The sequence below is a fragment of the Schistocerca serialis genome, chromosome 3 (assembly GCF_023864345.2).
Source record: "Schistocerca serialis cubense isolate TAMUIC-IGC-003099 chromosome 3, iqSchSeri2.2, whole genome shotgun sequence".
Classification (NCBI taxonomy): Eukaryota; Metazoa; Arthropoda; class Insecta; order Orthoptera; family Acrididae; genus Schistocerca; species Schistocerca serialis.
This window is the reverse complement of record NC_064640.1, coordinates 165355773-165379559: the sequence shown is the minus strand read 5'-3', so window position 1 is coordinate 165379559 and position 23787 is coordinate 165355773. Positions and strand designations below refer to the sequence as shown.

The 23787-nt window shown below is 39.2% G+C and overlaps 1 protein-coding gene across 1 annotated transcript in view; it reads left to right on the top strand.

The window, feature by feature from the left end:
* The window catches only part of LOC126469882 (E3 ubiquitin-protein ligase HERC2), an 846528-nt gene that overhangs the window by 617044 nt on the left and 205697 nt on the right, over nucleotides 1-23787 (top strand). Inside the window, exons 64-66 of the mRNA XM_050097213.1 lie at nucleotides 8651-8899; nucleotides 8989-9218; nucleotides 20797-20952. Of these exons, the coding sequence (XP_049953170.1) occupies nucleotides 8651-8899; nucleotides 8989-9218; nucleotides 20797-20952 (635 nt within the window). The remainder of the gene's footprint in view (nucleotides 1-8650; nucleotides 8900-8988; nucleotides 9219-20796; nucleotides 20953-23787) is intronic.

Below are 23787 nucleotides of genomic sequence, written 5' to 3'. Positions count from 1 at the left end.
TTTGAATTATTGCTTTTTGTTTCCTCAATAGCTCTGTTGATGTCAGTTGCTAGAGTATTCTTACCCAGGCAATTAAGATGTTGTCCATGTACAGTGAAGCTGCTTCTTTGATAACTGTTAAGGTCCAGCAGTCTCACTTTTTTTTTTTTTACTTGGAGCAGAAATGTTTTAATTTTTTTTTTTGTAGATCGGATTTCTCGATTCTGCCAGTCAGGCAGATCAAATCTCACCGGAATATTTGACACGATCACATTTGTATGGGACAACATCATTAACATAACAATCAACTTTTTAATAAATGAACTGGCCTCATTGCAATACACGTCGTTTGAACCTGCTGTAATAACAACGACATCACTATGTGTAAAATTGGGGCAGTCATTGTTTACAGAGCTTGTTACATCAACAAACTTCGCCCCAGGTTTAATAACAGATGAAATTCACACATTTTCTGTGGTCGAGTTAGACATACAATCTGAAATATTGCGTGCATGACTATCTCCGTAAATTTTAACATTAGTTTTACACTGAAATTGAGCTTGTTTAACCTTAGGGCTGTTTTTTGTAGTTTTGGTGACACTACTTGAAGTTGCACTTTCACACATGGTTTTCAATTCTTGTTGCTGTTTTGTTTGATGTATTTCACCCACACCGGACAGTTTTTTACGTATTAATCTAGCATTTTCTTCCTTTAAACATAGTATTTCAGTTTTTAATGCCTGAATGTCATTTTGTAGTAATTTTATAACTTCATTTTTGGGGTCCACTATACTTACAAGATCGGCCATTTCATTACGTAAACAAGCTTGACACATCCACGGAAAATCCTCACTGATGTATTTTAAGTTTATTTTCGCGCACTTTTCGTGTAACCAATAGTTGCACTTGACACATCAAATACCTATCATCACTCGCTTTTCACATTCTTTACACGACAAACTGCTTATTTTTTGCCTTTTGGACGAGAGCACAGTGCCACTACACTTTTCTATCGGCACCATGATATGAAACAAAAGAAAAATTTGGAGTATAAATTAAAGTCCAGGGAGAAGAAATAAATACTTTGTGGTTTGCCAGTGACATTGTAATTCTGTCAGACACAGCAAAGGACTTGGAAGAGCAGTTAACCGAATGCACAGTATCTTGAAAGGAGGATGTAAGATGAACATCAACAAAAGCAAAGTGAGAACAATGGAATGTAGTTGAAGTAAATCAGGTGATGCTGGGGGAATTAGATTAGGAAATGGGACACTTAGACCAGTAAATAAGTTGTGCTATTTGGGAAGCAAAATAACAGATGATGGTTGAAGTAGGGAGGATATAAAATGTAGACTGGCAATGACAATAATAGCATTTCCAAAGCAGAGAAATTTGTAAACATCAAGTATAAATTTAAGTGTCAGGAAGTCCTTTCTGAAAGTATTTGTATGGAGTGTATAGAAGTGAAACATGGACGATAAACAGTTTAGACTAGAAGAGAATAAAATCTTTTGAAATGTGGTGCTACAGAAGAATGCTGCAAATCAAAGGATAAGTTTAAACAATCAATAAGAGAACTGCTATTAGAAATTCCTTCATATTCAATCAGAGAATTTCTTTCAAACGAAAATAACTGAAGCAAACAGATATAGTACACTAAAAGAAAAATGTACACAGGTATAGAGAAAAAGAAAAAGTAAAATTTGTTCACTTTCTAACAGTATTGTTTTATCTAAAGATTTTGTTTTTCTACAGTATTATTGCTGTTAAATTTTTTTTATAAATGTAAACAAAATGAATGTGTGTGTGTGTGTGTGTGTGTGTGTGTGTGTGTGTGTGTGTGTGTGTGTGAGAGAGAGAGAGAGAGAGAGAGAGAGAGAGAGAGAGAGAGAGAGAGAGAGAGACATCTTGTTTGAGAATATTAGCTCATGCAGAAAGTTATAGTGAAATCTTCTGTTTACCATGACCATACCACTTCAATTTTGTCCATGTGCAAAAAGCATCACTACAGGTTAATGCTCAAAAAAAAAATCCTGGGTCATGTGGGCTCTGAGCCTTATACCTTTGTATTTGGACTTCATAAATCTATCTAATTTTGTTTGTAGTGAACGCATGAAATAATATGAATTTTTCAGAAAGTTTTTTCAAAGAGGAAATGTTATAGAAAAAAATATTCTCTCTCCCCTGTGTAACATATTGTCTTATCTCGTGTGACTACACATTAAAATGGCTTTTAATGGCTGTGTCATAATCTCATCTCTAGACTCCCAACACTCAGGATACCCTTCCTTTTCTTATTAATTTCTCCACGTGCTCTGCTCCTATTTGTTTAATTAATGTAAACCATTCCAGTTGCTCTGTAGAACTTTAATTAGTCCACGACCAGTTTTGGTTTTTATATTAAGCAATTTTCAGGTGATTCTGAAAACTGTCATAAATATGATAGATATATACACAGTAGGATGGTCCTTATATGGGATTACATAAAAATGTCAAGTGATTTGAGTGTGCCCCCTTTATTTTTTTACTTTTGGCATGTTTTGATAATGTGCTAGGTTTCTTTACAATTAATTAATATTAGCCCATGCCACAATAGACTTAAACATCAAATAAGACTTGAATACAGAAAAAAATTCTGTATTTTTCTATTGGCTTAAACATTTAGAGCCATCCTAAATTCACTGATCAGCCACAATATCATGACCAGTGACCACCTATGGGTATAAACTTGTCCAGGTGACAGCATTGTCACTGGAAAGGAATGATTGCTAGTCATACACATGCCCAGTGCTTGTAGTATAAGTGAGCGTACTGTCCATGTGTAGAACGGGGAAGTTACGTGATCTGTCTGGGTTTGACTGAGGGCAGATTATGATGACCCAGAGGCTCGGCATGAGCATTTTGGAAACTGTACAACATGTCAGGTGTTCAAGGAGTGCTGTGGTGTCTCCAACAAGTAGCAAAACCAAGGTTAAACTGTGTCCAGGTGTCATGAGGTTGGACGGCTACCCCTCATTACAGCTGTCGGACGTTGTAGGCAGGGCAGACTGTAAAACAGGACAGGCAAGAAACTGTATTGGAACTAACATCAGACTTCAATACTGCGTGAGTACAGGTGCGTCTGAAAACACAGTGCACCAAACACACCTAACATGGGTCTCTGCAACCAACAACCCATGCATGTGCCAATGTTAACACCGCATCATCAGCAACTGCGAATGAAATGGGCACGTTACCATTGGCACTGGACGCTGGCGCAGTGACAGAACATTGCCTGGTCTGATGAATCCCAATACCTTCTTCTTCCTGCTGATGAGAGGGCAATAATTCATCATCTGTGAGGGGATCAGCTCCTTGACATATGTACTGTGGTATGGAGACAAGCTGGCAGCAGATCCATTATGTTCTGGATAATACTCATGTGGGCATGCATGGGTCCAGTGGAGCTTGTGCAAAGCACCATGATGGCCAAGGAGTATCATAGACTGGTTGAAGACCACATAAACCCCTTTATGATGATTGTGTTGCCTGACAGCAGTGGCACTTTTCAGCAAGATAATGCACAATGTCACAAGGCCAGGAGTGTGATGGAGTGGTTCGAGGAACACAGTGGCAAGTTACAATTTATGTGCTGGCCCCTCAACTCACCAGATCTGAACCCACTCAGACACATCTGGGATGTGATTGAATGCAGTGTCAGAGCTCATCAAACCCCCCCCCCCCCCCCCCCGCTCCCCTTAATTTACAAGAATTAGGTGACATGTGTGTGCAGATGTGGTGCCAACTCTCTCCAGCAACCTACCAAGGCCTCACTGTTTCCATGCCACAATGCATTGCCGTGGTTATCCATGCCAAAGGTGGATATACCAGCTATTAGGTAGGTGTTTGTAATGTTCTGGCTAATCAGTGTACAAGATGTGATCAATAAGCAATGCAACTGGTTGTTTCCTGATGCTCAAATTGGTCCGAGTGCTAACCCAATGGTGGGGAATGGTGGAGGGGCATCAGGTTTTCAGCACTGCCTTCTGCAATTCGCCCCAAGCTGTGGAACAGTCAGCATCGTTGTTTGCATAAACCCTTGTTCAGTGCTTGTGCCATCCCAGAATATGCAGTCAACTTTGGGGCAATGTTATTCAATCAAGTTTCATTCAAAACTCAAATAACCTCTGGCTGAAACTTACAAAAAGACTCAAGAGACCTAAGGAGAATCTGCCATGTCTTACTCGCAAGTTTCCAGGTGGACAAAACAATCTGCTGAGGGAAGAGGTTACTGATGAAGCCCTCTCTGGAAGGCTGTTGACAAGTTTAATGCCCGATAACATGACCCGCGTGCACGCATTGCTGAATGCCGACAGACGTGTTAAGTGCTCAGTGGCTAGCGGATGAGCTAAATGAGCTGAAACTTACAAAATGACTCAAGAGACCTAAGGAGAGTCTGCCACGTCTTACCCGCAAGTTTCCAGGTGGCTAAAACAATTTAATGAGGGAAGAGGTTACTGATGAAGCCCTCTCAGGAAGGCTGTCGACAAGTTCAATGCCTGATAACATGACCCGTGTGCATGGATTGCTGAATGCTGACAGACATGTTAAGTGCTCTGTGGCTAGCAGATGAACTAAATGTGTCATATGGGACGGTGTTTAAGGTTGTTATCCATGATTTTGGGATGCCAAGTGGGTTCCAGAAGTCTTGAGTGATGACCAGAAGCACAACTGTTTGGAGATCACAGCAGAACTTGTGGAATGGCAGAAAAGAGACTTAGGTTTTTTGGACAATGTAATCACCTGCAATGAGGCTGCTGAGTTTGACCAAGAAGTGAAGCGCCAAAACTCAGAGTGGCATATTCCCACGTCTTCTAAGCCCATGAAAGCAAGAATGAGCAAGTCAAAATTGAAAACCATGCTCATCACATACTTCAATGTGGAAGGCTTGGTCCATTCGGAGTTTTTACCACAAGGAAAGACTTTAAACACAGCCTACTATCTCAGAGTGTTAAAAAGACTAGCAGATCACATCACCGCACAAGGGATATGCCCACTTCAATGTGGATGCTGCATCAGGACAACACACCACGTCACACCATTCACTTGATTAGGGAGTTCCTAGCAAAGTGAAACTTGATGATGCTGCCACAGCCACCATACAAGCCAGACCTTGCACCATAAGATGTGTTCCTGTTTCTAAGCATCAAAACCAAGATGAAGGGGCACTGTTTTGATACCACTGAGAACATCCAAAAGGTGACAGCAGTTTATCTAAGGGAGATTCCAGTCACCGCGTTCCAGGAAGTGTACCAGGCATGGGAACCACTGAAATAAGTGTCTCTCTGCTCAAGCCAACTACTTGGAAGAATTTTAATAGACTGTATAATTTGGATCAATAAATTTTGTTGCACAGACATAATGGCATTACTTTTTGATGACACCATGTATGTTTTGCATATGTGGTTAAGCATATTTAAATGGGAGAAATTAAAGTTCTACAGTGAAACAGAACATACAAAATATATGAGAGCAGGACGAGTCATTACAAGTTTTAGCACAATTTTCTTTTCAATGTCCTTTTTTACAATCAAAAGTTTTGTCTCCAGTGATCTCTCACACATTGCGAAATGAATTATTTTTGTTCCTCATCATCCATTAATAGTCCATTGAAATCATACAATAACTTCACTGCACTCTCTCCTTTTATCACATGTCACCTTAAGATTTTTTATAGTCTCTTCGGCACTAAGGCATGAAGTGTTTGAATCCCAAGAAATATAACCCTTATCTCTCGACTGAAATGAACTCATCAATTTCCTTAATTGAAATAATAAAGAGATTCAAAGCACAATGTGTTAGTAAATGTTTTGATACATTCTGGAAACCTATGAAAAAGTGCTAAATTTCAATTTATAAAATAATATTAGTCCAAGAAGCGAACTCATCCAGAAGTTTTGTATTTGCAGCAGATAGAACAGTTTACCTCCTTTAGGTCTCCAAAGTTTTCCACAGCAGATTTCTAACCATATAGGTTTTAGTGTCATTGCTAACATTGTCATCAAACAGTCACAACACACAAATATCTTCATTTACATACCAAAAGTGCAGACAAAACTTCTTTAGAGCAATTGAAGAAACCCTTGCATTTACTTTCTCGTGCAGTTTTAATTCTTTCTAAAAGCGCAAGTAAGTGTAAGGTGTGCCAATTGCTCATGAAATCAGAAACCACCATTTTCTGTATACTTTTACCACAAACAAGCAAATGTTCTTCAGGCCATTCAATTCATTAACACTGAGGGATAGCTGAGAACAAAAGATGAACATCTTCAATGAAAAAATTCCTTTCGTCATCCACCTTGCATGATGCACTTCATGGGGTCTTGTGTGTAGATTCAAGTCCACAGTTGTCCCCAGAAACATGATGCACAATTAATGAAGTTCATGGTAATAATTTTTCAGGTGTTGTTCTTTTAGTAGTTTTCAAAAGAATTTAAGTACTTTGTCAGTTTCGACATCACTGGAAGGCTCATGTAAATTTTCATGCCCATTTTCATAATTTTGTTTTTCCATGCTGTTCCACTTTTCTCCAAGTTTTTTGAAAAATGTTACATCGGGACTAACCTCCACTTGGGATAACTCATTTTTTAACACACTTTGTCCACTGAAACAACCTGTGTTGGATGTGGTGGTATCACAACAACAACGAATTATAATCTCTTCATCCAAATCCCAAACTTTTATGGCATTCCAAACTGCCCATAATTGCTCTTTCCCACTAGAATTCAGTTATGCAGAGACACCAGTTAATTGTTTCTAATTTCTGTAAGTTATGATGACTGGTAGTCTTTCAGTTCTTAAATCCCTAACATTTAATGCTGGTACCAGCTTACTGTCCTCATTAACAATCCCAAAAGCTGGATTTTTCTCTTTAAACAAATATTTAATATTTCCTGCCTGTTTCATTCTGAATTGCTCTTGATATCTTTGAATAAAAGTATGATTAAGTACTGTTTGATCAACATTATGTTGCAAGGCCTCAGCTGTAACCTCAAGGACGAACACAGCATCCCCCTGACTTAACTGACACCTGTCTAAAATTATGGCCAGTTTTGATGACATGAAACACCATCTTCCACATTTGTTTTCATTTTTTAAATTTAACTTATTTTCATCTGTGGTTGCATCATTATGAGAAACTGAACCTAAACTTGTGGAAGGTTCTGTAACAAAGGCACCACAATCAAAACCACTCGCTTCTACAGTTTCATCAGATGAATCAATTGTAGTTTCCAAATATTGTAAACTGTAATCATCCTTCGTCTTCTTTGATTCCTCTTCCATAGCTCTGATCGTCACCCTTTCCTCTTTGCTGGTAGCTAGTAGTCAATATCCCTAAGATAATCTTTACAGACAGTCTCCGTGCGAAGTATTAGAAATAGTTTATCCTATTTAATTTTTATCACATTGAAAGCATTAGCATGGGCAATATCAAAGAGATTATTTAGATTTGCAGAAAATTTACACTCTTGCTCTTTGTGAGTGTTTGTCTGTCTTAAGCTCTTTTTTGCAGATTACACCACACTGAATGCAGGTCTGTAAGTTTCTCTGTACAGTGAAGTAGAGCTCTTGTACGAATCCTAGCCAGCTTCAAAATTATTACACGTTCACATGTGGATAATTAGCACTGATAGTCAGTTTCACTTCACGTATGTTATAAAACAAGACCGACAGAACCTGCAATTCGATGATGGTTTCTATCCACTGATCTGGTACTTAACTTCACTGACTAAATAAATAATTGTATTATTGCATTTTAAACTTCTTGCCATAATATAAGTAAATACTCACAGTGTCATTGAATGGAATCAGGTGCTCAACTGAAGATGAAGAGTATGGCAGCAGTTGTGGACATGTGTAAGCAGTAATAAATCAACACCCAGTGATATGGTACAACTTCTCAGCCGCTGTGATGTGGGTTACTGATTTTCAGTTTCAACAAAATAGGTCGTAAAATTATTCTTAAACCAAAAGGAAAAAACTAGGGCATATGTGCGAAGACATACGAAATTCATAAAATAAGCACCACCCTAATACGTATGTATGTAACGAAAGATGAAGTAGTACGGTTGACATATGTATATGTATAAATAGAGTATAAAACTAGAACTATTTTACGCTTCTGTTAAATAAAAAAAATAAAAAAGTATAAAATTTGGAATTTATGAATATGTCAAAAAAAAAAAAAAGTCCCTTTAAACCCAAAGAATACATACAATGGAATGAATTTACAGTCCTGAGACACTCGTATTTCTCACAATGTCATTGTGCACCTAAGATTTTAAATCAATCAAACGTGTACTTTTATCATTTGGCTGTTTCTTATCTGCAGCTTTATGAAAGTTTTATACCTTGTCTGTTCTTATACATATATAAACCTTACTTTTCATCTTCTGTTATATACATGGGTGTAAAACTATGATATTTGTGGCAGTTTTCAGAACCACTTGAAAACAGCTTAATAAAGAATCCGAAACTGGTAGTGGACTAAATAAAGTTCTGCAGAGCAACTGGAGCAGTTTACATTAATTAACTTTCTTTTCTTATTTCATAGATAGTGTGATATTAATATTTTTATTAAAAATCTGTAATAAATATTTTCCATCATAAGTATGTCAATTGTTTTTATCAGGTGATGAACTTAGATGGAAATTCTCAAGTGATGGCTCAGTCAATGGTTGGGGATGGAGATTTACCGTGTACCCTGTTGTATCATATGTTGGCCCCAGTGAATTGGGCTCAGATCGTGCAGTTCTTTCACAGCCGTCTGTGGAACTTGTTATGTGCTTGCTGGATGCGAGACTACTTATGAACTCTGACCTCAATCTTGTAACAAGATTAGCAGCTGCATTAGCATCGTGTGCTCAACTTAGCACACTTTGTAAGTATACATACTATCTTCATTTATCCTCCTTACATGAATTATAATAATGAGATGTGCTATTTCATGTTCCATATTCTCTTTACCAGCTGCTTCGCAAAGAATGTGGGCATTGCAGCGTCTTCGCCGACTGCTGGTGACTCGATTGGGACGAACTCTGGATGTGGGAGCACTTTTAAGAGCTGAACAAGGACTTCTTGCAGATTCTGCTCTACTGACTTTAGTACGGGGTCTTCCACAGGCACTTTTGAGACAATATGAATATGAAGATCCAGCTGTTAGAGGTGGAAAGCACCTCATGCACAGTGATTTCTTTAAGGTTTGTGAGTTGTCTGAGATGCTTTTGATTTAGTATAAGCTTTGATTTACTAGAAGTCACTGTGTTTGTGTATTCATTTTGCAATCAGATCTGGATCTAAACCTTATACTATAATGTACACTTTTGTGAGCAACAAGTAATGGTTAACTTTTTCCAATAGCTCAGTATCCTTTTCTAGTACAGTACGGAAACTATGCATAGATTTTTCAAAGAGTCTTATATTTTCTAAATATTGTTTACCTAAAAAAATATTTAAATTTCAGATTATGGCTTTTTAGGATGTTTCTCTTGTCTTCAACTTAAAGCTTTTAGTCGCATTTTTTAACTAGACACTGATTTATTTCCACACATTTAAGTACAGTCAAAGTGTACACTCATTCAAGATTTTAGTTCACCAAGTGATTCCATTTCAGCATAGCAAAGAAGTAAATACGCTCAAGAGCAGTTTGATTCGAAATATAGCTATCCTGGTATAACAGTGATTGAGATAGTTTAGCATTTTCCTCCACGATATATATTGTTTGATCTTGTACTACCTGTCAACATGGTAGTAGAGTGCGAGATCAGCAATATGTGTATGATGTCAGCACATTTAATTGTGGCCATATCATAGTTACCCAACGCTCAGTGGATTCCATATTCAAGGCCATCCCTTCACTGGGCTTTCCAAGCGCCCAAACTAAGGAAAAAGTGCTACCATTAGAGGCAGCCATGTGGGTAACTTCGTGTGGATCACAGGGATCACTGTCAATTATAGCAGGTTATAACAGAAGACAGATAAGCCACAATGCAACAGATCAGTTACTAAGTCAACAACAACTGGTGAGCAGTGACGCCATCTGGAACCACTGCCTTACTACGGGGTACAGAAACCACCATTTCACGCATACATATATTTCTTGTCAAGTCATGTGACACTGTTTAACACCATATTTCTCATGGAAAGGTTAGCAAGTTTAAGGCATTGTCCTCCACTGATAACGAGAGAGAACCAGTGGGTCTTATCTCTACTACTTGAATAATGGTCTCTCCTTTATCAAAGTTTCTGCAGCCACAGAGAACAGCTGACAGATGAAATTTTATGTGACTGATGACCACTCTTTTGGAAATACCTTCGTAGGAAAGGAACAAAGTCAGCCTGCACACTGAGTGTGCCGTAAGTTCTGTGACTGAGACCTCTACTGTATGGTTGATACTAGTTTCAGATATTCACCAGAAATGAGTGCTTGGATGACAGAGTATGTGCAAAATCATTAAAACAAGAATTTAGGTGAAACTCCAAAATTACAAGAGGAAATCATGCCATTTGGAAAAAAAAAAAAAAAAAAAAAAAAAAAAAAAAAAAAAAAAAAAAAAAAAAAAAACACTTACTGAAGCCAATTGGATGTTAGATGTAGAAAGTGAATACACTAAAATGCTATTCTTTAATTGCCAAATCGTTTTCAGAAAAGTACCTGAGCTCACCACTCTCCAAGAAAGAAGTCGTCTTCACATGATATTTAAAAGTGGTAGTTGGTTTAGACTCATAGTAGAAAGGAGGATTGAAAACTGTGTATCAACAATGTAGTCTACCAGAATGTGGAAATAATTTCTGTGCAGAGGAGGAGGAGGAGGAGGCTGACATTTCTTGGGCACCTATACAGCGATGAACAGATATTCGACTATCCCTGGAAGAAAAAAACACCTACAGCATGGATAAGTGCGTTAAGAAAGAGTTAAAGAAGCTGAACATCACAGAGTCCTAAATGACACAAAGAAGTACACTTACGAACAAACTGCAAAATTTGGAACAGTTTCAAGTTGGAAGATAACCTAAGAGAAGTGGTCAAACTTAGACAGGAGAACAAAGGAAGTGGGCCATCAAACATATGAGTGAGTACTAGACACAGAAAACTCCAGACAAAGGAAAATAAAAGGAATAAAGTTGCTGTGTGAGGGTAAGTATTAAGTTCTCTTGTAAAAAGAAGAAGAGGTGTGGAGTTACATAAAGTTAACATGTTGAGATATAAGTACATGAATTATTACACCATGGATGACCAGAATTGAGAAAGTAATTTGGAGCTGATTGTAGAAAATCTTCCTCAGTGCAGGATGTGGGAGGAAGCTGACACCTTTTCCACAGTTGCAGTTAGTAGTGAAGAATATAAAGCCACATTTTTGGATTTTACAAATGGATCTTCAGACTTGAGATTATAGATGGCTAAGACCACACCATGTAGTCCACTACTCTTGGTGGGCAGGAGGGATGTTTTCAGATGGTTGAGGCCAATGAGTATTGTGCACAGTTTGTACATTTCAAGTCTTGGTTTGGATGGAGTTGTGTTGCAGGATGTTATTAGTTTCAAGAAAGCTTTTCTTGGACTTCAGTATTTTAGTTGGTACATATCGTGTAATGCATAGCAGCACCTGGTGACCAGCTTTATTCTTCCCACACTGACAACAACCCCATAACGTATATTTAGGGGAACAATACCTGCCAGATGATGTACCTTGGCAAATGTTATAGGCTGCAAACATCCAGTAATATGCTGCACATCTCACACAGTACTTTGTTGACGTGTATGATATAGGCAGGCTTATATAAGATAGGGCATGTGTACTATCCCACAGAGTAGCAGACTGATAGTGCCATTGTTCTTGAAGGTCATGGCTGAACATGCCTTGTACTACCAACTATCTTCCTAAGGATATTATTTTTTTGGTTTACACTTACAGCCTTGTGTTGTTGGAAATGTTGATTATGTGCTGGTACAGTCAAGTGTGACACCTTAATATTTTTGATAGGGCATATGACACAGATGTACTCGTCACAATGAGAAATTGACTTCACAGTGTGTCTGTGTTGTTTAGGATGGAGAACATACAGTTTGGTTTGAACTTGATTTGAGCAAAGTTGATTGTGCAAGAGGAGGACATAGCCTGAGTTGCTAAAGCCATGTCATCTACAGAAGAAAGCTCCTGGTGTGCTCTAGAAATGGCTGGCCATTAATGTAGATGTTAGAAGAGTAGAGACTTTCTTGTGGTAATCAATTTCCAGGTTAGACTCCTCAGGGGTTGGCTTGTTTGTTACAATAACCAGAAAAATTAGTTGTAATGGCAGCCAAATTAAATCCTTGATTACAAAATAATGTTAACAAGATCATGCAATGTTGGTGGATGTTTGTACTGGTTACAAAGTTCAGACACATTGGTTTTATAATCATTCAGAAATAGCCCCAATTTTATAGCACAAAGATATTATAGTCAACGATGCTAATAGTAGTGGGTGACTAAATTTCCTAATATCCAGCACAGAAAACTACCTATATGTTACTCATGTTAAGGACAAACAATCTTGTGAAGTAATACTGAATGAATAATCAAGGAATCGTCACAAACAACTACTCCAGCATTCTACAAAGAGAGAAATATTGTAGACCTCCACACAACAGAAAATCTGATCTTTCCAAGTTTGTCACCAAAGAGATAAGGATCATTGATGATGATGCTGTTACAGAAGTGGTGGTTACTTCATCAAAAAACTAGGAAATTATTTGCCTTTGGTAAAAATTATAGACAGTTGCTAACGTTCTTCTTAAAAACTGAGGACATTTGGTTAAAAACTGCCAAACATAGGAGAGATATGGTAAGTTCAAACACATAATATAGTGCATTCTAGATACATATGTGTCAGTTAAGGTTATGAAATTTGTCAAAAAGCCACCTAATTTTAATGTCATATTTTATAGTGTGTTGTGGAAACAGAAATTGTTACACTCTCATTATAAAAGAGAATGTAGGGAAAGTAATGGCTAAAACTTAATGGCAACTTATTCATCCATATGATGGGCTATGCATGAAACTTACAATTTCCACAGTCAAGCCCCAATGAAATGTCTGTCAGAAGGAGACCAAAATGTAAAAGCCAGTCCACTGTATAAAAGCATACAGTAGTAATCAGTGTAGGGCAACAAGTAAGAGAGCTGCAGCAGCAACCCTACATATAGGCCCTATCCCAGATCACAGCTGGCCCACGTGGTTATCTGTTAGCCTGTGGCACAACACACGCAAAGTTGGTTTCCATTCATTATGGCAGACCATATGATATCATCAAAAACCAGCTATAGATTAGCTATAGGTTCCAGCAAATACTATGTTACGGTGTCATTGACTGTGGCACTATCACACAGTTTGTTCCTATAACTATCCATTACCTGTGTTGAAGTGGTGCTACTAAATTTTTGTCTCTTTGTTATTTTTTCCTAAACTTGTAACATATCAATTTATCACACATATCTAGTTACTATACACTTTTTCTGCAATAAAAGCTTAAGTTGATGTGAACACATCTAAGCAAATTTTGTGCCTTAATGTTCTTTGATTTACAGTCATTTTTGTGTCACTTTCTGAAAGTTCATGTTTACAACAATAATACTAATCTTTAATAATTTTTGTATAGTTTTAGGTTCTTCTGCTGAGTTCCATATGTGAAAATATTAAATAAACATGTAGAGCCAATGACCATGTTCTTCCTGTCATATATATATATCAGCAGGCTTCTAACCCTCGACCCCATACTTGGTAACCATGAACAAATACATCCACTCTCACATCTTATTTCTCCTGTGGAGCTAACACCCACCAACCAGACCATGACAAAGCCATGTCCTCTTGAATGGAACTGTCCTATGATAACCCTTCCATGGGTCACCTTGAGGAATCCTTTCTACCCACTCAGAATCCTAGAACCCACACCTATTTAGATTTATTGACAACATTTTATGATCCTAGATGATGATATCATATCCTATTTCCACCAGAATGTCTACACTTTCTGTCTCATTATTTTCATCTCATTCTAATGGGCTTTGGAGTAACTGGTGCAGCGGTTAAGCACTGGATTTTGATTCAGGTATGTTTTTAAATACTTATCCAAATTTAAGTTTTGCGTGCTTTATCTGCCAGTGAAAGCATATACTGGTTGGTTTCTCATCTTACAAGAGCATGCACTCTATCTATAATGACCCTCTCATCAGTATAACATTAAATCCCAATCTTATTTCTTTTGTTCTCCAGAGTTCAGCAAATCCTCTTCCTGAATGTTGACCTTCACCTCACAAATAAAAGCTTCTGTTCACATCAAACCTACCAGTCACCAACATACCTCCACTTCAATGGCTTTCAACCAAACCACACCAAAAAACCCATCTTCAGCTTTCCAATAAGAAGCATTTCCTTTTCTACTTCACTGAAGATCTTGCAGAAGCCTCCAGTGGCCGAAACTGTGTTCCTGAACTTGCCCAGAAACAGGTCTGTCTTGCACACTGGCTGACCAGTCAGAAAGAAAAACCCGCTATGTCACTCAGTACCAGTCACATCTTGACAATGTAGCCACATTCTCAGCCAAGGATTCATCTATATCTCATTGTGCCCTGAAATGTTGAATATCCTCGTTACTATCCATCCCACCCACCCAAAGGGGGTATTTTGCTACCACACAATATTTTTCTTAATATATATGTTTCAGTTACTTCCAACTGCCTGTCCGCTCAGGCATATCCCTGTGGATGACATAGGTGCAAGACTTGTTCCATGTATCTCTTCATTATCCTCTATTCCAGCCATTTCACTGATATTTCTGACTTCATCAAAGACAAGGCCATCAGGCAAACAGTCACACTATCTACCAACTACAATGCTACCATTGCACATAGTTTTATGTGTGTATGACCATGAACGAATCATCTGCTTCAAAGACAGGCCATTTCCAAACTGTGGCCAACGGCCAACTATACTGCGCAACTGTGTGTCATGTGGTTGACTTCTGTGTCTGCTTCTGAAACTGTGGTGCCTGAATCCTTCCCTCCATCACCAATTTCTCTGAATTGCTCATACTGCTCATGTTGAAAGCCCCTCTCCAACATATCCTTCATGGAGAAATATTAATATTTTAATAGCCTCCAATATTTTCTTTATTCAGCTGTACTAAGTCTTATAGTTGTTACATACTATCAATTTCAAAGCCTGATAGCTCTATCTTAAGGGATGTTATAAGGATGCAGTAATCTGTGTGCATCCACAACAAATGTCACCTGATGACGAGTGTAAAAAACCTGCTTTCTGTGTATCAGCATGGTTGTTCTAATCCCACAAGAGAACACCACATGACAACTGACACAATGAACTTCATTAAGTCTAGAAAATAACTTACTTACTTACTTACTTTGCGTGTCCGGAACTAGACTTCAGACTTCCAAAATCAGCAGCTAATATGGCCTTGTTATTTGCCTCCCATAAGTCATTCATTGTGCAGGGCTGGTCTAAATATGGACAGATAAGCAGGTGTTGAGGATCCTGGACAGAACCACACAGGCAGAGAGTGTTCTCATTCTCTTTTAGGAAACCCCATTGCTGCAGGTTTGTCTTGCGCTTTGGCACTTCTACCCTCATACAGTTTAGGGTACTCCACACTGTGTATGGTAGGTCTCCACCAGGCACCAGTTCTTCTTTTACATCTTTATGGGGGTTTCTCAGCTTGATTTCCCACCTTTCAAACGATTCTCTACAGCCGACCCTTCTAGGGCTCGGGTACATGACAGGAAACTCTTCCTCGAACAAAGCCGTCAGTCAATAGGCTGGTGTCCATATAAAGGGTGACACATGTCCTTTTCTTGCTTGGTTTTTTCAGCTTCGGCAGCGATGTCACGTCGGATGTTGGGCGGTACAATCCCCATGATTAAGTACATCTTGTGCACTGGGGTTGGCCTCAAGCATCCGGTAACAATCCGTGCCATTTCATTCACCGCGACATCAACTTTTCTTGCGTGTGTTGATGCAGACCATACTGGAGTGGTGTATTCCACAGCTGACACACTGAGCGCAAGGGCTGAAGTTCTCAGGACTTCTGGGTTTGCACCCCAGGATCCGCTAGTTAGTTTGCTGATGATGTTGTTTCTAGTTGAGACTTTTTACCTTGTGGCATTACAATGATGTTTATAGGTCAGTGTGCGATCTAACGTGACACCAAGATATTTGGGCGTTTTACAGTGCTCGAGACGTTCACCTCTCCATACTACATTTAATTCATGATTTGCCTCCCTGTTCTTTAAATGGAATGCACAGACTTGCGTCTTGGAAGGGTTCGGCCTTAAGTGGTTTGCCTCACAATACTGGGAGAGAGTTTCCAAGGTACTGGTTAATTTCTCCTCTACGTCCATAAAATCGTTACCTTGGGCTGCAACTGCAGTGTAATCAGCATACGTAAATTGGCGATTGATGTTTGGCACTGGATGGTCGTTTGTATATATATTATACAGAGCTGGGGTGAGAACGCTTCCCTGAGGTAGGCCATTCCTCTGATTTCTCCACCTGTTCTTCTTGGCCTGGAGGCAGACGAAAAATCTCCTATTATGCAGGAAAGTACCTATCAGTGATGTTAAATGGTAATCTCTTGTCACATTATATACTTTCCTAAGGAGCCTCCGATGATTTACAGTATCATATGCAGCTGAAAGCTGAATGCCACTCCCATGATCTCTTTCCTCTCAAATCCATTCTCGATGTGTTGGATCAGGTTCAGGACTTGACCGCAGAACGATTTGCCTGGTCGGAAACCTTCCTGCTGTGGGATGATCTGTTGTTTCAAAACGCTTTCTATGCGACTTAGCGTCAGGCATTTGAAGATCTTAAAACAGTGACATAAAAGAGACACATGTAGGAAGTTTTTTGGATCATCAGAGTCCTTTCCTGGTTTCAGAAGTGCAACCACTCGGACTTTCCTCCACATCTTTGGAATATGGAGCCTTTCTACACATGTGTTTATCAAATCTAGCAGCCACTGTAGGGTATTACTGCCAAAGTTTTTAATTTGCTTGACTCTAAGTTCTTTGATACCAGCAGCTTTGTTAATCTTCAAGCTGGAAATGGCTGCAGTAAGTTCTGACATTCTAAATGGTGCTTTGAGGTGATGATTTTCCTCTGCCGGATCACGTGCTAATGGTTCCTGGTACTTTCTGCCGTGGGTTTTGCCATTCATAAGGAGTGTAGTGGTGACTTGGTCTGCCGTGACATTAGTAAATTTATCATTTGACTTTGTGGCATCACTGGTAAGGTTGTTTAACAGTGTCCAAGCCCGCCTACTGTTCACTTTCATGTCCAGGTTCTCCACGAGGTCACACCATTTGGCTTTGCGATTCTCAGCTATGACTGACATGAGTTCATCGCCTGCTAGAAGTGTTTAGAAAATAAGTTATTATAATGGAAACACTAGCTATGGAGTGGCTCACAGTGACAGTCTGATAACACATATGCAGAGGTAAATGTGTACCTGAGATGTACCCTGGATGCTCTTGCAATTAAGTGCTCTCATTTTAACAATTTATCGTCTTGGCCTGCAATGATGAGTGTTCCTCTCTGTAATTAATGTCGCTTTATATTTATGTCTCTGAGTGCAGCACATGATTTGTGACCAGGGCTATGGACTGGTTTCTCTAACCTATAATGCCCACATGTGCACAGCACATGTTCTCTGCTACCTGAGTCACTACTTTCTATCTGTAGTGAAGACAGGGCATATTCAGAGGGAGTCTTAGATTTTGTCATCCTGTAGTCCAAGCCAATAAATTACCATCTAAGATTATTTCTAGTATTGAAAGATCATGCATTTTAAGCTCTCCACTTAGCTCCAAACCAGGACACTACAGTCAGTTTTAGTAACAATGGTGTGAATCTCAAGTAGTGCTGCCACCTCACAAGTGAAGATATTTCTCCCCCACTTCAGTCAGATATCTAAAAGAGCTGACAATGGTAGCAGATGTCCATTGATTCTGGCGTAAGCCGTTATTTAAGTAGGTGCACTGTCAGAGTCCTCTACATATCAGAGATAACAGCAGCACACATACATAGTTCACACTCAGGTACTGCTCTGACCTGACTTTTGTTTTTCTAAAAGGCTCAATACTGCATAATGTTGAAATGTCACTGATTGATATAACCAGCCTTTGCACTTTCGAGATGTTTATAGGAAATATGGCCACAGTGTCAACAGCCAAGGCCTCTCATGTTGCCCGTGATTCAAATATACCGTCAACTGTGAGGAACACCTCATATCTGTTGCTAAGTTGTATGGAGATAGTCATGTGAGCAGACCCTGATTTGGCTTCTGACCAATGCCACTGTGTGCCATTCATTCTCAGGCGAGGACAAACCAACCAGGTCATGTACACTGGAAAATACAATGGCATAGAGATTACAGGTAATTATAGGACACCAGAGGTGCCACAACTATTGTCTTGGGTACTTCATCACCACTTCAGCTCAGAGGAACAATTTGCAACATTCCCATCAAGGTGAATACAGGTTCTAGTAACCAGTTCCTCCCCCATCCACACAAAAAGCACAGTCCTTATACATTTTTCAGAAAGTACAAGGAGATAATTATGTGAAAGAATGTTCTAAATCAAACATTCATAAATGAAGAGCTACTGTGAGACTTCTATGATAAGAACTCTGAAAATTAGCGTAACTTATTCAGTTCCATTCAGCTTACTGATATTTGAATTATGGAGCTGTAGCATAGTAGAGTTACATAACTAAAATGCAAAACATGAAAACATAAAAAAGGAAATAAACTCTGATGCCCTTCAAATAATGACTAATAATATGAAAACTCTTCCAAAGAAGCAAAATGCAAAAAACAAAAGCTTCAGTTGAGTGGGTGAGCAAAAAAATGAGGGGGGAGGGAATAGTAGAGTAGCACACCCTTAATTTATAAGGGGCGATTAAAACGTTTTCATTCGAGGGCATTGCTGCAGTGTGTATGCAGCGTAGCACAACTCTGATGCAGTTATATAATCACCGACATGTGAGCATGTGGCATTCATCTCTTTCCGACGTGTGTGTGGTAAATGCGGAAATGTGAACTGTAGTGACACTATTATGAAATGTGTTCAGACAGGGCCAGCATGCTGTTATTATTTTCTTGGCTGCTGAAGGACTAACACTGGTAGACATCCATCAGAGAATGAAGAATGTGTATGAGGCAGCATGTCTGTTGAAAACCATCATTGTGTAATTAAAGTGACCCTCATAAAGACACAGGGAGAACAGTGATCAAGTTTCAACAGTAAGAACAAAAGGCACAAAATACAGCATTTCACTAGGTACTGGTACAGATGCTTGAGTGAGTGCCATCTAAAGCCACCTGGTGGTTTCTAGTATGTAGTAACACCACTAGGATCTTCATAGGAAATACATTTGCAGGAAACTAGTCAAAGTTCTGAGAATGTCATCCTGATTAGGTCCAATACAGGCACAGAAAAGTCTACATCCACAGAGGAAATGACAATGAGAGCTGAGAAAAGTGATATTGGTCCCTCTGATGCTCTTCAAAGGCATCCTGAGATGATGAGGTGAGTAGCATCTGCCTGGTGCCCAGGAGAGGCCCTCAAAGCCAGGAGAACTGGCTCGTGTAGTCCATGCGCCAGCCTTTGTTGCTGCAGGCAGCAGAATATTCACGATACCATTTTCTTGTCACGTGTTGGATGGATGGGAATAGGTCCCTCAGAAGTGGCAGGCTCTGCCAGCACTGGTACTGCCTGAAGGTGTCTGGTTATGACTATGACATGGAGAGCTTACAATACTGAGATGTTCAGGGGCCATGTAGACTGCATGTGTGCTTCAGGGATTGCCGCTCCCTTTTTCGTAGATCTCCGATGTAATAGGAATGGTGCACCAAAGGATGCAACTGCTTCATGACAATGCATGTTGCCATATTGCAAATGTCATAATGCAGAGTTTTGCCAACTCAAGTGGGAGACAGAGCTCCTGTCCTATAGTCCTGATCGCTCCCGATGCAATTATCATGCCTTCAGTCCCTTAAAAAAGGCCTTGAGGGTTCTATGATTCCTGTTGAACAAGGGTGTGCAGCAGGTAGGTACGGACTTCGTCACACAGAAGGATATGGTGTTTTACCAAATGGGCATCTTCAGTCTGATTCATCAGTAGGATGACTGCATCAGTGCTCATGATGATTTTGCCTGATTGGCATAGTGACTCTGGACTGTATGGTCTTCAGATGGAAACTTTTTGATCGCCCCTTATAAGTTAGGCAATAAGTTTTCAGCACATATCAAAAATTGTCAAATGAAGATAATATTGGAGCAAATTGTAGTTTCTCATTCTGGTTTTACATGTGAATGTTCTCTAAAAATATCGTAGCTAATAACATCAATGGGCTACCCTGAGGCATTCTACAATTGAATGAACGGTGCAAACAATATTTTACATGTAGAAGGACTTAAGTTACATAGAGAAAGTATTGCAGCTTGTGAACATCATTAAGTTACTCATGATTGCTGACCATATTGTGCAGCACAGTTGTTGTTTCCCTGAAGATATTGTCTTGTGAAAGGAAGACAGTTACTTTAATTTTCTGGATGTAACTATGAATATAGTAGAGCTTTATTTATAAGAATGTCAAATGCAGATAACTAAATAACTATATTCAATACTTATTAGAAATGTAACCTAGCCAAATTTGTTGTGTGTAAAATATATGGTCTCTGCCAATGGTATGTCTTGCATCTATTATTTGTTACAGGTGTTGGTTGCACTAGCATGTGACCTGAATCTGGATTCTTTGCCTTGTTGCTCTGTGAATCACAAATGGTCATGGTTTAGGCGATACTGCATGGCTTACAGAGTGGCTTCAGCACTTGTAAATCGCACTTCTCTTCCTCAGAGCTTTTGTACAGAGGTCAGTCATATGCACCCTTTGTTAGAAATATGTTATATGTGTCTGGATTATTTGTTTTTAACAATACAAGGTGCGTTCCATAAGTAATGCGACCAAATTCATAAAAAATCATTTACTGAATATATTTGTGCACATAATCAAAAATTTTCAAAATAGCACCCTCTTGCATCGGTACACTTCTGGAAGTGGTGTTACCATGCCTGGAAGGCATCCTGGAACGCCTTTTCCGGAATGTCCCTTAGAGCTGATGTAACATGCGTCTGGATGCTTTCAATCGTGTCCCAATGTTTTCCTTTCATGACTCCTTTTAACCTAGGAAACAAAAAAAAGTCAGCATGAGCCAGGTCAGGACTGTAGGGAGGCTAGGGAACCAATGGGGTCTTGGTCCTGGCCAGGACGTCGTTGACAATGAAGGCACTGTGACTTGGCACATTGTCGTGGTGAACTTTCCATGTGTCCTTGATGTCGCTTTGGCAGTGCGAGACCCTCCTTTTCAATCTTTTGAGCACTTGCAAGTAGAAAGCTGAGTTCACTGTAGTCCCGGTAGGTACGAATTTGTGGTGGACAATGCCTCTGACGTCAAAGAAGACAATGAGCATGGTTTTGATCCTGGACTTGCTCATGCGTACCTTCTTGGGACGGGGTGACGATGGGGTGTGCCACTCTCAATTCTGCCTTTTTATCTCAGGGTCGTACTCCAAAATTCATGACTCTTCCCCAGTGATAACTGAGTTTAAAAGATGAGGATCATTTTCACTCATTTCCAACATTTCTCAGCACTGAAGCGCTCGCATGTGCTTGTGTTCGTCGGTCAACACTTTTGGGACGAGTTTGGCACACACCTTTCTCATGTTCAAATCTTCAGTCAAAATGTGGAAAACAGTTGTTTTTGACATGTTTAGAGTTTGTGCTATCAATTGAAGGCTCAGCCATCTGTCAGAGTTCAAACAATCGCACACATGCATCACATTTTCGTCGACTTGTGCGGTTGATCACCGTCCACTGCAAGGTTCGTCGGTGATCTCCTCTCCGCCCTCCATGAACGACTTGTGCCATCAGAAAACTTGTGATTTGGGCAAGCAATCAGTCCCAAAGGCATGCTGAAGTAATGGAAATGTTTTGGTGGTGGACTTCCCAAATTTAATGCAAAATTTGATAGTGTACCGTTGTTCTACAGAATGATCCATTGTGCCGTGTTACATAAACTCAAAACAGGGTTGACGGAAACGCACATCCTGACTCTCCGGCAGCTTGCAGCCGAATGAGACAAAGAGCATTTTAAAACTAACACCCCCCTCCACTTAGCCCAGCCAGTTACAACACGCTGTGGTGTACTGTTGTGTCAGAAAAAATTGGCTCACATTACTTATGGAACACACTCTGTATGTTATGACACCTGCAACTTACAAAAGTTTGTAATGCTGAGAAAACAATATCTTCTAGTTTCTGGATAAGATTTACATGCAAACAAAATTCTGTTCGTTTGTTGCACTGTGAGAATTATGTGAAAATTTATATTAAATTGCTGGAATAAATTCTCATGTGTTAAGTAGGATAATGAAAGTTCTGGTAGAATTTAAATAATGTAGGAGTAAAGAAGACCAATCACTAAATAGTAATTGAGTCGTTGACAGGCACACAAAAAAGAATGAAACCCTGTTTGCTTTTGGATGAATCATTTAATATGCCTAAGTACACATACATAAGCTCATTCAATGAAAATTCTGGTAGATTGTAAATAATTTAGGATTAAAGAGAATACTCACCAAATAGTACAAGTGTTTCGTTGTCAAGAGGCTGACAAAAAAGAATTAAAACTTATTAGGTTTTGGACAAATCCATTATAGTGCAGTCAAATAGTGTTCAAAAAGGCCAAATAGCAGAAAGTTTGGTAGAGGTTTTTTTGGGGCAAGCTTTGTGTATGTTTTCAAGGGTGCTGGATCTGAATTTTCAAAGTCCCACCGAAATTTCATTCCAGAAGTGGGTCAAAAATTGAAATAACTATGAAAAATGGGACTTTTTTGGATTTTTCTCTTATAACTAAGAAAAGATTTTATCTGTAAATTGTTGAAGCATTCATAACAAAGTTCTCGAATTTACTATCCTACATAAAAATTTTTGCTGTCAAATTATTCTTGGGAACGACTCTAGCTGAAACCAGAAGTAGAAAACTCTGAGATATTTAGCAAGTCATGGAACATGTACTGGAAAGACAGATTAGATGCCATAGAAGGGGAGAGTGTTCGTTGCAGTTGACAAAAATATTGTCTTGGATGTTTTCTGGCCACCTGTATCCACTGTGACAGTTCTTGAGTCATTCAAAGGAAGTCTATGGTCAGTACTACGTAAATACCCAAATCATGCAATACTAGTTGGAGGTGACTTTGACCTACCGAGCATAGACTAAGATGTTATGGATTCATTGTGATTAGTAGAGACAGACAGTCTTGTGAAGTACTTTTGAGCACGTTTCATGAAAACTGTCTGTAGCAGGAGTTTCGGCAGCCCATACACAATGGAAATACCATAGACCATGTTGCTACAAACAGGCCAGACCTTGTCAACAGCACTGGTATAGAGATGGGGATTGGTGATCATGATGTCATTATACCAATAATGGTTATGAAAGTAACTAAATCAGTCAAGAAGGTTAGGAGAGTGTATCTGCTAGAAAGAGCAGATAAGCAGTTGTTACCATCTCACTTAGTGAACTGACATGTGATGGATGTGCAGGAATTGTGGACAAAATTACAAGACTGTAAATTGTAGTATGGAGAACTATGTGCCAAGTAAGTGGATGAGTGACAGAAAAGACCCACCATAGTTTAACAATGA